Below are 15000 nucleotides of genomic sequence, written 5' to 3'. Positions count from 1 at the left end.
CATGCATAACAGCTGCTTCTCTTATGTAATTAGCAATAATAAAAAACAACATGTTTATTTGCCTCATTCTATACTTGGCTGGCCTGTTTTCCCCACTGTGAGTGTGAGGGGGTTGGGAAGGACAGACATGTAATTCCTCATCTCTTTAGTCCCCAAAACAATTTCAGTGCCAATACAGTTCTCATCTCCCATGGGATGAGCTGTTAGTGATGTCTGGGGTTCTGTCAATTCCATGGCGTCTCAGTCTACTCATCAAAATCCTGTTTTCTTGCTATTCAAGATTTTTCAAAGATTAGATCTCTCCTCTCGGTAATTGCGTGATGTGGTAGACTTTAATGAATTCAGCTGTTCTTCTTCAGGCACAGATTTTGTAAGGGTTTCCTCTCTCTCTCTCTCTCTCTCTCTCTCTCTCTCTCTCTCTCTCATCTAATGACATGCTTTCTCTGCGCAGGTACTCCCAAAGTTGTCGTCTTCGATCGTGCATGAGGTGGATAGTATCCTAGGCAACAAACCCTACAGTAAAAAGGACTACCGGTCTTAGGGGAGCAGCGAGGGAGTTGGATGTTCTGGCCTATACCTCTCCAGAGCCGGCGCTTTTCACCGCACCAGACATCGGCAAGACGGATTGGCACGGTCACAGAGTCCCCGGTTGGACACTGGTGAATGACATGAATTATGTGGATTCCACTGGGAATGGAAAAGGTGGGGGGGGAGGGGGGTGATGGGGAGGGGAGGGGGAAAAACAGAGAATGTAAGGTTGGAGGGAAAACACACTCAGCTGGCAGATCAGCCAGACTGGTTCTGAAAGCAAGAAGCTTTTTGTCAAAGCAAGAAAAAAAAAAAGAAAGAAAATTCACAAACACACACTCAAACACATCTACACACAGAGAGACACCCGCTTGCTTTCTTAGCCCTTTGGCCTTCCTTGGATTTGCGTCTGTGAGACATGAAAAGATCACATTCAGTGTGCTCCACAACCTAGGGCATTCTTTTTAAATGTTTATTTTTCAAAGATCTGCCCACTTATCTATTCCTGGCCCCCACATACCATCTGTGCTCATGCACTGCTTTAAACTAACTACTAACTTTACCACAAGTCAAGACGACCAAACTCCCCTCCCTTCTTCTGAACATATACCAAAGTAGAGGCATCCACTTTTTCACACATTCTTCTCTTGTGGTCTCCCAGCGCCAAGAGCTACAGACCACCTCACTGACCATAACATGACTTCTGCATAGCAGATACTTCAGTCAGTCATCAAGTGCAATACCCGCTACAGCTGAAGCCTTGGGTGCTTAGTATTTTGTTCTGGCTTATTTATTTATTTATTTGTTTACTTATTTTGTTTTAATCTATGCTACATGATAGTGAAGTGAGACTCTTGGTGCTGTAGAGTTTTTTCTTTTCTTTTTTTAAAGACAGATATCCCAAAAAATACTGCAGAGAAAAATTTATGTTCTAATTCTGAATAATACCATTTGAGTTATTTTACTATCATGATCAGCGGGGCACCTCCTCTAAAACTTTCCGTAAATATCTCACTTGGCAAGCTTGCATCGCCCAGTCTTACATCAGCTTCTCCAGCCGTGATTTGACCAAGCCAACAACGGATGTGGCCAATGATAAACTTCCCAGGCAAAAACCGACGACATTTCGCAAGACCTAAGCCAAAGATTTCTAGTCTCTCGATAATGTTAAATCAGCTGGTCAACAAATGTTTATGGTCAGTTAAGAATTAGCTTAAAAATAGTGTTGGATGACAATTGGTATTAATTAGGTAGCAGCTCCATGTTTTTAGCTGGAGGCAAGTGCAGTATTGTATGCAACTACAAGCTTAGGGCATCGTTTATTCCAAAATGTGTTATGAATTGAAAAGCAGTTTTATTTTAGATCAAACACGTCAGTCATATTTGTAGGGGATTACTCTGCCTTAATCGTCAATAATTAGAATCCGTTTTCTATTTTGAAAATTCATGATTTATTCATTTTTAATTATTTAATATATTTGTATGATTATTTTTGACAACAGTGCTTGTATTTCATACATTTCCCTCTCCTGACCATGGTTCACCTCTATAGGACTAGAACATATTTAATCCCTTTTGTCATTATGGATGAGATATAAAGCAAAATATACGCAAGTCAATCAAATTTTACAGCATTAAAACATTTTTAATCCAAATATAACCACAAAATGAATGATACCACTAAAAAGCTTTACATTGGAGCATGTCTCCCACACTTGCAGATTTAATCTCCGTAAAAAATAACTCATGATGCTACTGTACATGGTCAGTGCAAAAAGGTGGGAGTTTTCCGTTGACCATATTTTCCCTACTATGATGGCGCCCCCTTCTGGCTGAAGAAAACCCTATCCGTTGCACACCACAATTGTGCTATCAGAAATGTCACTGTACATTTCCAGCATCTCACACTAAGTGCACACTTGTTTGCCTCTAAATATGTGATTCATGTTATCAGCACTTACTTGGAGGCGAAATACCAGTTTCCTTGTTCTTAAAAAAAGGGAAAATCAAAGTGATAGTATTCTTACATGAGTGACAGTGGGGGAATGTGTAGCAGTGTGTAAAACAAGCTGAACTCTCTCATCAAATGGATCGCTTAATATTCATTCAACATGTTGGTGAAGCCTATCTATGCATGAGTACTTGTGTGTCACGGTGCATTTTGCAGTATGTCTAAATGCAGCTCTTGAGTCAAACATGGCACCGTTGGTATCAGTCACGTCTTACATGGCACTGTTGGCATCAGTCACGTCTTACACAGCACACCGTGCATTATCTTCTATTACTTATCTGCAATGAGAAAATTCTCTTTCATCAGGACTCTCATCTCTCTTTCTCTCTCTCTCTCTCACTGTCTCTCTCTCTCTCTTTCTCTCTCTCACTCAAACATGACGCCCCGTTTTGTCTTAATGGGTTTACTGTACATTTCATCTGTTTGTAGTGCGGGCACAGACACACACACACACACGCACATACACACACGCACATACACACACACAGACACAGACACACACACACACACACACACACAGACACACGTGCCTTGCTTTGTCTGTGAAGGCTGGAGGCTCTGTATCATTAGTTATCGCAAATCATCCTAGCCAAGAATAATCAATCAATAGCAATGACTTTTTTGGTTAACAACAAACTCATCTGTACAGTCGTGCACTATAAGTGGTTTTGTGAGATGAGACGCTGCAGTGACCCTGCAGTGGCTCTATTCTGCCAAACCCCTGCATATTCCCACGGTAGCAGTGTTGTATCATGGTGCACACCCACTCATACTGTTGTATCTCTCTTTACTGTGCGTGCTCCAGATCATTCTCAAGTCCTTTCTGTGCAACAGTGGCTCACAAGACCCAGAAAACATGCTCCCCTCAAAACAGGTATCGAGTGTTTCGAGATGCAACAAGTGCTGTTGACACACATGAAAGCAGTGCATCGTGGCTTAATATGACCACTGAATTTATTACTGAACCAAGGCTAACTTAAGGGTTCAGTTTGCTTTGCAAAAACTATACAATTCAACTCTATACACTGTAGCTAAGCTCTCAATGCTAAACAGAAATAACATTTCAATATAACTCAAACCAGGACAAATCTGACAATCACAACAATGACAAGTAGACAGGTCAGAGGACATCAAGTACCTGGTAGAAATTGTTCTGAGGTTGCCGTCAGTGCTTTAACCAAAGACATTTGCAGAACGCTACACGTAGCCTCTAAGGTGAGGCATCTATATGTCGGACTGTTTATAGTGTTACCAAGGGTGGCAGTTGTGGTGGATGCTAAGACCATGCTGTAGCCTGTCAGTGTAACTTGTTTGTCGTCCTCGTTGTCAGTTTTCTGAGGAGACTGTAGGAAGTGCTCCTCTCTTGTCTCCACCTGGTTTGGAAAACCTGCTTCTGTCGTGAGTTGCATTTGTATTAGTGACGTCTGTCGTTCCTGTGTTAAAGGGGGACCCTATAGTCTGACGTATAAGCGTAGAGTATGTATTATGTACGTGCTGTACAAAGCCATATCTTAACCGCTAATAGAACAGCCTCCATCAGCATCTCTTAACAAAGATGTGTGCCTCTCTTGGCTACATGCAAAGTCACTTATGCCCATCGCATCAATGACAAAACTAGAACTAGATGACAAAACTACACTACTCCAGAAATAAAGAAAACCTAAAATATTTACTGACAAGTAATATGTTAAGCCCTTTAAAGACAAAATAAGTGATTTCTAAGCTCGTTTTTACCCACATTGAAGTAGTTTGGACCTATGGGAGACACACTTTAAGACTTTTGTATTGTAGAGGGACTCTGTAATGTGGGGTTATGTGGCAGACTACTGTCTCTGAATGCTAGTGGTTGTCTGATACCCTTTCTGTGTATATAGTCTCTATATATAGTGTATTGATACTGATGGCTGAAACTTTGGCCTTTGTTCATTCTCATTTGCTTACTACATTATGCTTGAAGGGAAATTATGAAAATAAAATGTACAGCTTCTGATATTATCAAATGAAAATAAATTATATTGGAAAAAAATGTGTACTGTTATTTATTTGACGATTACAATTAATGTTTGTTTATTGTAAGACACAACCATCTTTAGAATCAATCAGTGAAATACATTTACAATCATATTGATGGACAACTTTACAAAAAATATACGTAGGCATCCTCTCTTAAAATGAAAGTGCTGATATGATCCCTGGCATAGTTATCTTCAGAACTGACAGCTTACCTACTCTTACGTGTGACATCCACCCTAAAACCATCTATGCCAAGGATACTTAAAAACATTAATCATAACAATCCCGAGGGTACTCAATGGTAAGTTTGATTAATACCAAAAAAAAACATCTTTTTCTTTTTTTCTTCTTTTTACAAAATGCACAAAATACATGCTTTTGTGTTTCCCTTTTCCTCACCAGAGTTACACATAAACTATGAGCCACTGGATTTGAGATTGATCAGGCTGGGATCATACATGGTATTCAGAATCTAGGAGAGTTGTGATCCATGTTATTGTGATTAATAACAATTGACATAAAACAACCTAAAATGTGCTAAACAATGCTACTACTATTAGAATCACTTCACCTGTGGGGTGTCCTACGAAGCTCGATTAGTGGCTTAGCGAGGTGTGTTGCGCTCAAAACCAGGGTATGCTGTCATACGAAAGTGGATTTGTTTTAGCGTCGCTGTATCACCATGGTATCTTATGCTCGCAACCAAACCTGCTCGGGAGCGGGTTATGTGCTTAGTTATAGCTCAAATCGTGAAATATCACCGCCCTCTGACCAATTCTAACCAATCCATTATCTTGAGAAACGAAGTTATCTCACGTGTGCTAATCTGTCATGCTTTGAACAGGTCCAGCCCCGCCTCTGCAAACATTTTGAATCTCAAAGGCGCTTTTAACTATGTTGTGCGTGCAAATATGTCACTACTATGGACATGCATGGCATACAATATCTGATGACCATCGACTTTTTGATGTTATAGGTTAGACACTAAAAAAGACCACCCTAGATTTCGCTACCGCTCATAAATGCGGAAGTAATCGTTTTTAAACCTAGGCTGTCTTGTGCGTCTCCACGTTTCCCGATTGGTCAAAATCACCCCAACCACGAGAACGCGCACAGATCTGAGCTGAAAGCCTAGTTTGACAAATTTATCACATACCTGCTGTCGTAGGATCACTTAACTTAATACCCGAGTTGAGGCTTTGTGCAGCCTCGATATGTCTAGATAACCTAGATTTGTCTAACTTGCTTCGTAGGACACCCCACAGAGGGTTTGACTTAAGTTGAGCTATGGGGTAACTCCTTTCTCATAAAATGATGGAGCTTCTTCACTAGACTGAAGAAATAAGATGTTCAACAGTTATACTGTGACCTACAGTAAAAAGGATTGTGTGCTTTGCTCTTCATAGAGTGAGAACAGCAAGAGTGTTACACTGACCACATGCCCAGAAATCCCTTAACTAATAATAATATATTGCCAATGTTTGCAAAATGTGCATTTCATTTAACTGAATAACAAGGTGTGCTGAACACAATATTGTCTTTCAAACTTTCACACGTACATCATAAATACATACACACTTTTCCATACATCTGACATGTTTTTGGATGCCTATGAAAAAGCCTGGAAACATTGTTAGCGTGCCTGACAAGAACTCTTCTGGTTAAGACATATGAAAAGACAAACAACAGATACAGTACATTTTTTGAGGAGAAACCATTCCTTCCTCCTCATGATATGTTTTGTATGTTAATTCTTCTTGGCATTATGTTTGGTTATAGTGTTAAGTGATATAAGTAAGCACATAGTATACTCAATTTATCAAAAGTCAAACTTAGCAATGCAATCCGTTAAAAAAACAAACAAAATATGTATAAAATATGAAATTGTGGATTTGCTTAATTTACAGTAATGTCTCTTGAATACCCAGACTGGGGATTCATAGGAAAGAGGTTCCATCCTTATTTTTCTCTTTTCCTCACACTTGGTCCATTTTGTCCACTTTTACAGCTTCCATCTCACACATTTGTTTCCCGGCCTCGAGTCGCTACCATCGTGTAGTCTTTGGTTTGGTCTCTAACCAGCAAGGTCAGGCTTAGTCTTGGTGCTGCGGCTCAAGTGCCAACAGTACTTCCTGATCAGATGTATCAAATGCATACCTTACCTGTAGTGTAACTTCAATAAAGGCATCTGCCTAATGACTTCATTTGTCCTCTGGAGGGTCAGGTCAGGATGTGGCGAGATGGTGGATCGCGTGGGACGGCAGCTGGCCCATGTAACAGACTGAATTCCTGACCGGAGGAGTAAGGACCATGTCCTATGTTCTCCCCGGAAGCCTGTTGATCTGAGGACCAGACTTAAGGGGCCCTCCTGAAGAGGAAAGAAAAACAAAAAGCACACATCTGAGAAAGCTTTTACACTTTCCATTGTTTCCAAGCGCTTTTTCCTCCCCACTCTGTAATCAGTTGCTGATCTGTGCTACAGGTTGGGGACAGCTGTGTTGGCCTTAGCGGCCAGCGGTGATGTCATCACCTTCGCTGCAGCTCAGGCCGAACCAGCCTTGCAGGCAGGTGCAGCGTCCGTTGCGTGGGTCGCACTGGCCGCCGCTCGCACACTCGCAGCTCTGCACGCAGTCCGGTCCGTAGCGGCTCAGTCCGCAGTCTGCAGCACACGGGCAGAGAGAGCGCAAAAATCAACATGATTTTCACACAACCGCAGCCCAAAGAGTCACCCCCCATACACACACACACACAAGCACACACACGCACACACGCACACACCACACCCCACCACAAACATTTACAAGAGCTTTGTATTGGAAGACGCACATTTGTTCCTCATTATCGTTTACAGGCATAGGGCTCAGGGTGATTATTTGTGCCTCTTTAAACGTGTCAACACCACATAAGCAGTTACAGGATGTGAGGAATTCAATAAGCTAATCTCTGTCCATCATTCCTCCAGCATCCTTTTTAATACCTGACAACACCTAAGCAGCTTGCCAAATATTCAAATAAAAGTATGCAAGCAAGCCTCTTTCAACAGGATCCTGCTCTCCCTTTGGAAAAAATGTGACAGATTGACTGAACAAGCCGAGGCGCTGGCAGCTGTTGACGGGGTGTTGAGATGTGGAGCAGCCCCTTACTGAGGTCGCATCGGGCGCCCATCCTCCCCGGGGGGCACAGGCAGATGCCGTTCCTGGGGTCGCAGGGGGCGCCGGCCTCGCAGTCACAGGCCTGAGAGCAGTCCTCCCCGAATCGGCCCTGCTCACACACTGCCAAAGGAAACACATACGCACGCACACACACACGCATGCACGCGTGCACACACACACACACACACACACACACACACACACACACACACAAATCTAAATTTAAGATTCTATAGTGATGAAGTCAGCAAAGAGAACCACGGAACCACGGAACCACGGAACAACTCAAAATAACTAAGGAAGGGTGAGCGTTCTCCCTTGAGGTATTTTCCAGCTATGGAGAACCCCAAAGAGACTTATGCATGAAGAACCTAAAGAGCCATAATAACATACACTATAGCGTCCACTGCATCTCACCTTTCTCACAGCGGGGGCCGTGGTAGCCAGGTGGACACAGGCAGCGTCCAGTGCTGGGTTCGCAGCGTGAGTTCCCGCGACAGTCACAGAGCTTCTGGCAGCGAGGCCCGTAGAAGCCTGCTGGGCATGCTGTAACAGCAGGACGGCGATTTATTTTCACCTTAGCAGGCAGCATGCCCATCAGGAGAAATAGGACAAATAAAGAAAAAACAAAACTCCAAACAATAGCTCTAAATCAATCATTAAACTCTCCGAAAATATAGCAAAAGTAACTCCGACAAATCCTCTTCAATCATAGGATCAAGCATGCAGAGTGTTAGGCCTCTACGCAGGTGCACTGTGGCTCACCTCAGACCATTCTACCTCTCCCTGCCCTACTCCCCCCAGAGGCACTAGGCACATTCGACTTCATGTAGCCGTCTTAAGACGACTGCAGACGAGACTATTTCTGACATCCTGATAAGTCTTTCAAACCGGAATTGTACATACGTCATGGTTGAAAACGTATCAGAATGTCAGAAATAGTCTCGTCTGTAGTCGTCTTAAGACGGCTACATCATCATCATCTTCTTCTTCTTCTTCTTCTTCTTCTTTATTTTATTGGCAGATTACAACTCTTTGGTGCATACCGCCACCAACTGTACAGGAAGACGGCTACAGTACGTGAAGTCAAATGCGCCTTTTAACTCCCTGGCCTGAACCATTGCAACCAATTAATCAATTAGCTAACCAAAAGGACATGCTCAATAGAAATGCTCACAACCACATTCCAAACTAAAAGGCTCCAAATGCAATACAATTACAACATTCGCTAATCCAGTACATACTGTAGTACATATTTAGAAAAACCCCAAACACCCTCATTGTCTTATAGACTTGAACTCTGCGCGTCGATGATGTCACACTTTGCACACTTGAAATGTCCCTCACGACTTCCCGTCTGGTCTTTTCTCAGTCCCCAGACCAGGAAGTAAAATGCAACTCGGTGAGTGTTTGAAATGTGTGTTTGGAAATCATGTTGTCCGTGTTGTGTACTGTATGAATAAACTGAAAGCACATGTGCCCACAGTAATGGCAGAGTGCTGGTGCTTGTCCACTCACCGTGCTCACAGAGGTGGCCGTAGTAGCCTGGTCCACAGTGGCACTCGCCCGTCACCCGGTCACACGTGCCATTGTTCACACAGCCACACTGCTGCTTGCAGTCCACTCCATATCTGCCCAGAGGACACTCTGGCGACAAGTCAACGCACACACGACACACATTAAAAACAGCATGATACTGAGTGGAAACAATCAGAGCCATGGATCATAACAATCCATAATAACTTTATTATTATTACTATGTTATCAAGGAGGAAATGGAGGAAACTTTCCACTGTCCAGTTTTTCCAAAACTATTTGCTTATCCGCACAAAAAATCTGTGTTCAATAATTCCACCTTGGCCTGCTGTGTGATCTCCAGGCATGTAGACTTGAGGTTTCCAGTGCGGAGGAGAAATGCGTTACCTGTGTCACAGCTGGGGCCACTCCAGCCCAGTGTGTGTGTGTGTGTGTGTGTGTGTGTGTGTGTGTGTGTGTGTGTGTGAAGAAATGCGTTACCTGTGTCACAGCTGGGGCCGCTCCAGCCCAGTGTGTGTGTGTGTGTGTGTGTGTGTGAAGAAATGCGTTACCTGTGTCACAGCTGGGGCCGCTCCAGCCCAGTCCGCAGGTGCAGCGTCCAGAGACCGGGTCACACACGCCCCCGTTACTGCACACACAGCGCTGGGCACAGTCCTCTCCAAACCAGCCAGGCACGCAACCTGACAGTACACACACAGTGCACACACATGCAAACACATGCACGCACACACAAACACACATACAAAGACACACACGCACACACACACAAACGTTTTACCACAAAATGTCTCTGAAAGCTTTTCCTGTAATTGCAAGTGACCATTTGAATAAAACCATAATTTGTCCACTTATCCCGACCTTGTCCACAGTCTTCCCCGCGCTGGCCGGCCTTACACACACATCTGCCAGAGACCGGATCACTCCTCGCTCCCTCGCCACACAGCGCCATCTGGGCACAGTCCTTCCCGTACCGGCCCGGTGGGCATGCTGTTCACCGGGAGACACAGAGGATGTTGTGTGTAAGTGTGTGCGTGCGTGTGTGTGTGTGTGCGCGTGTGTGAGTGAAGGAGAGGGGGGGGGGGTATCTGTGCAGCATTACTCGTCGCTGTGTGTGGGTCATGTAAACAAAGATGCTAGCAAATGAACAAGTTGTGACAATTACAAAATACTTCAATATGAGAGCTTCTGAAAAACACAAGAGAGATTGACTAGAATTGAATGGATGTTTTTGTCAGCCACGAGGGAGGTCCTGTATTCTTGGCAACACAAAATGAGTCAGTAAACCTATTTTGGAAACTCATTTCACTGAAACAATTCACAGGAAACAACAGATTAAGTGGGATTTGCTTGACTGAACAACTGTTTCTAATCTCATTGGTTTGGACTCAAACAACAGCAACATTTTTCACCATAAGCAGTAGACCATGCTCAAGGTCAGGGTCATGATGACAGCAGCCGATAGTGATCGTAATGAGTATTTTAACGTCAGTTCTGACATTGTGTATTTAGCCATGTACAAATGTTAGTTGAGCATATGGCACTGCCTGTTTTACACCATAATCAAAGGTAAGCAATGTAATCAAAGGTAAGCAATGTAAGCACGTATTTATTTACTTACATAATTATGTATTTAAGTGAGTAGTACAGGTATGAATGTTCATTAGTAGACTATCTGTTCTTCCTGGGAATCAAACCCATGATCTTGGTGCCAGTAGCACATTGCCGTGCCTAGAACTCCTAGTGGAGTAGCAGACTGGTGCGAGACTAGTCTGATCTAGTCTGTGGAGCCAGGCTGCTAACTGCAGTGTTGGCGTCTGCGTGAGAGTGTCAGAGACATGATCCCACTTACTGATGTTGCAGTTTGCTCCTATGTACCCAGCAGGGCACTCACAGGTGCCAGTGGACGCCAGGCACACGCCGTTGTTCAGACACTGGCACTTGCGCTCGCAGTTTGGCCCGTAACGACCCTCCTTGCAGTCTAGCATCAAAAGAAATGGAAGGAGCCAAAATGAGCGACACAACACAGGCATGCTGTAAATTTAAATAACTATACTCACAAAAAACAATATTCAAGTGGTTGCAACATAATGTAGCCATAACATTCTAGCCATAACAGAGGAGGGCGTACTTTTGTCGCAGTTGCTGCCATGGAAACCTGGGGCACAGTAGCAGCGGCCAGTGATGGGATGGCACAGCTGGTTGGCAGCGGAGCACTGGCACACCTGGTTACAGTTCAGGCCGTAGGTGCCAGGCTGGCAGGCTGGAGAAACAGGATAAAGTTTGCGAAGGTGCCAAACAGAAAGCCTGGAAATTCCAGAGTCTGTATGTGTGTGCGTGTGTGTGTGTGTGTGTGTGTGTGTGTGTGTGAGAGAGAGAGAGAGAGAGAGTATGTCTGACTCTGAGAACGGTGAGAATGTTGTCTTTGTGTCAACATTTACGCCAATGTTTACAATGTGTACACTGGACCAAAGCTGCTTACAAAGGTGCCAAAACAGATTAAACACAACAAAATGAAAGACCTTTCTAATACAGAGTGACAAGCACAACATACAACATTAATAGAAAATCATATAAAATCAGCAAGCTCTCTGGAAGCTGTCCTGAACAACCCGTATCTACCTAAATAGTAAAAACGGTACCACGATGAACTCTGAAGTGTTTCAACATGGAATCATTCTTTTAACAGAGAAAAGGTCAAAGTTCAGAGTTCAGAGGGCACTGCGGTGCAACTGGCTACAGCACCCGTACCACAACTTGGGTCCAAATGCCCGTAGGGACCCGGGCTCTAGTCCGATCCGGGTCATTTCCTGATCCCACCCCATCTCTCTCTCTCTCCCACTCACTTCCTGTCAGCCTCTTCGCTGTCCAAATAAAGCATAAAGCCCCAAAAATGTACTTTCAAAAAGAGTGTTGTGTGTTCTGGTGGACGTGGCGGGGTCACCCACTCTGTTCGCAGCCGTTGCCGGTGAAGCCGGCGGGACAGCCGCACTCCCCAGTGATGTGGTTACAGGAGGAGCCCTGGGGACAGGAGCAGCGCTGGGCACAGTCCTTCCCAAAGGAGCCCGGCAAACAGGCTACAGCACGCACACACACACACACACACACACACACACACACACACACACACACACACACACACACACACACACACACACACACAAACACACACACACACACAGTTACAGCACATGAGGTTAGGAAAAACAGTATAAAACTGAAGTTGCATTTGGTTTTGATTCTGCTATGCTGTGCATTAATGAATGCACTATGGCAGGTTGGGTGAATTAATAGTGAACAACTATTGTTATTATATAAAAAATTGCCTTTGATCATATCAGATCATTGATATGCTGTGTCATGTTGTACCTTACAACACATAGTATTCTAAACTGCTCTGTCCTGTAGGTCTTTAGTGTGCTGTGGTTTAGTGGCATGTTAATGGTCCTCACGTCTTTTACACTGTGGTCCTCTCCAGCCTGCGGGACACAGGCAGAGTCCAGTGGTGTGGTCACACGCAGCGTTGTGCTCACACTTGCACCGACGAGAACAGCCTGGACCATACTGCCCCGCACTGCATGCTGGAGATTTTACACACACACACACACACACACACACACACATACAAACAGGGACACATTTAGACTAATATGAGTATAAATATCAAACATGCAAACACACACCTATAAAACATGTTGACTATATGCTTGGGTTGACATACTGCACAACCACAAAAGCCACAACCCTGACACAAAACAGACTCATGGAATGATGAATGGCTTAAATAGATCCGTAGTCGTGTCAAATAACGTCTCAGCAGGGCCACCTGAGACCGTTTACAATCAACTCACCTTTTTCACAGCGCTTTCCAACCCAGCCTGGCCGACAGGAGCACAGTCCAGTCAGGCGGTCGCACAGGCCTCCGTTCTCACAGCTGCACGCCTGCTGACAGTCTGGCCCAAACCGGCCCTGGGCACACTCTGTGGACGCAGACAGGAAACACACACACACACAGGACAAGAATGCGTGTGGTCAAGGCTCCGGCCTGAACTTGTGTGTGTTTGTCTCCCCCTGCCTGTCAGTGGCGTCAGCCATATGGGCATGTTTTGGTCTCTTGCTTGTCTTCATGTGCTGCCAGCGTACCTTTGCCATGCGTGCTGGACTCCGCTCCTCACCTGTTCCTCGTTCCCTCCTCACACTCTCCCAACGTACAGTAAGGCTGCCAGTTTCACCCTTGTGTTGGCCGGTTGGGCTCATATTCTCCTGAGCCTTGTTCTCGCATGCTTGCTGTTAAGTCGCCTCGCGTGTACGACCTCTGCCTGGTTTAACTGAACTTTTCCACTTGCGTATTTTGGACAGTCCGTCTGTCTGTTTCACGGTACCCGTAATTGACTGTTGCCTGTCCCTGGGCTTTGTCTCTGCCTGCTTGTCTGGACTGTCCGCCTTCCTCTGACTGCCTTTCTTTGATCCCCAGCTATGCCTGTACTGGTTGTTTTGGCCGTTACATCTGACTACTGCGTTGGGCAACAGGGTCCTGTCTTCCGTGATCTCTCACAGTCTATCATACTAACTAATGACAAGTTATGGCCAAAAAACGCATGTTGCTGTTTGAGAACTCGATCTGGTTTCAGAGGAGCCATGTGTGTAACAAGGCGTTCCAGCAAATTACAACATAACTGTCCGCAAAATCTTGATAAGTAGCATCACACAATCGCGATGGGATCTGGGAAAACCCCATCACATGGTGAAATCAAATATCCCTCACTGCTCCGTTTCAATCCTCTCTCATGAAATCTCGGCAGTTTAAGATTCTGATACCGTCTTAGCAACAGGATGTTGTGATGGGTTTTCCTAGATCCCATCACGTTGAGACACCGCACTGATATTTCACGTGTATTGTTCTAAAGAAGACTAAGCATAGCCCCTCCACCACTGTACATACTGTATCTCCTTACACACACAAGAATTATTCCATGTCATTACAGCTCGTTTTGGCCACACACTCGCACAGACTGATGATATATTGCAGACTAACCTCCTCACACACGCACGCACGGACGCACGCACACACACATACACACACACGCAAGCACGCACGCCCACATACACACACACACACACACACACACAACCCCGTCGTAAGCACAAAGCTCACCCAGCTCGCAGGCCTCTCCGCTCCACCCGCCGGTGCAGGAGCAGAGCCCGGTGACGCGGTCACATCGCCCGCCGTTCTGACACAGACAGCGCTGGCGGCAGGCCAGTCCGTAGGTGCCAGCCGGACATGCTGGGAAAGAGAAGGCAGGCCGCAAGAGGCCCACGCAGACACGTTTAGTCTCCAGTTTCTAAGACAGTGTTTTGTGTTTGTTTATCATTGATCTCCCTCCTCTCTGCCAGACGACTGAGGACGGCCATCTCTGCCAAGAGCTCATCGTTCTTCATGTTTCACAGAGATGTGGTTTTAATGAGGACACTTTTTTGAGGGAATATCCATTTTTTGAGGAGTATTTTTGTCGTACTACAACAGTGATTTAGGCTTTTCAAAGCCACAAAAACCACACAGATTATGAGAAAAGCAGCTGTCACACCTCGGTCTTACACTACACCAAACACACACAATTCACTCCTACTCCTTCACTCCAACACTGAACACACACACACATCTCACTCCTGAGTTCACACTCTTGGACTCAGCAGCTGCGTGATTAGTGAGCTTTAATTTCTAGGATTTGTTTTTTTTCTCGTGGAAATGTCTCTCTAATGGCT

General features: G+C 44.8%; 2 protein-coding genes across 3 annotated transcripts in view; one reads left to right on the top strand and one right to left on the bottom strand.

Moving 5' to 3' along the window:
• Window positions 1-686, top strand: part of kcnab2b (potassium voltage-gated channel subfamily A regulatory beta subunit 2b) — a 29660-nt gene extending 28974 nt beyond the window's left edge. For both annotated transcript variants that reach the window (XM_062542131.1, XM_062542130.1), the window contains one exon: window positions 452-686. In XM_062542131.1, coding sequence (XP_062398115.1) covers window positions 452-541 — 90 coding nt within the window. In that variant the 3' untranslated portion in view covers window positions 542-686. The remainder of the gene's footprint in view (window positions 1-451) is intronic.
• A 3913-nt stretch (window positions 687-4599) lies between these two features.
• The window catches only part of megf6a (multiple EGF-like-domains 6a), a 65355-nt gene continuing 54954 nt past the window's right edge, over window positions 4600-15000 (bottom strand). Inside the window, exons 23-35 of the mRNA XM_062540189.1 lie at window positions 14393-14521; window positions 13089-13217; window positions 12690-12818; window positions 12186-12314; window positions 11369-11500; window positions 11090-11218; window positions 10099-10227; window positions 9792-9920; window positions 9223-9351; window positions 8122-8250; window positions 7696-7824; window positions 7083-7211; window positions 4600-6920 (exon numbers count right to left, since the gene is read on the bottom strand). Coding sequence (XP_062396173.1) covers window positions 6868-6920; window positions 7083-7211; window positions 7696-7824; window positions 8122-8250; window positions 9223-9351; window positions 9792-9920; window positions 10099-10227; window positions 11090-11218; window positions 11369-11500; window positions 12186-12314; window positions 12690-12818; window positions 13089-13217; window positions 14393-14521 — 1604 coding nt within the window. The 3' untranslated portion in view covers window positions 4600-6867. The remainder of the gene's footprint in view (window positions 6921-7082; window positions 7212-7695; window positions 7825-8121; window positions 8251-9222; window positions 9352-9791; window positions 9921-10098; window positions 10228-11089; window positions 11219-11368; window positions 11501-12185; window positions 12315-12689; window positions 12819-13088; window positions 13218-14392; window positions 14522-15000) is intronic.

The sequence above is a fragment of the Sardina pilchardus genome, chromosome 7 (assembly GCF_963854185.1).
Source record: "Sardina pilchardus chromosome 7, fSarPil1.1, whole genome shotgun sequence".
Taxonomy (NCBI): Eukaryota; Metazoa; Chordata; class Actinopteri; order Clupeiformes; family Clupeidae; genus Sardina; species Sardina pilchardus.
The sequence above is the reverse complement of the archived record's forward strand: the minus strand, read 5'-3'. Positions and strand labels throughout refer to the sequence as shown.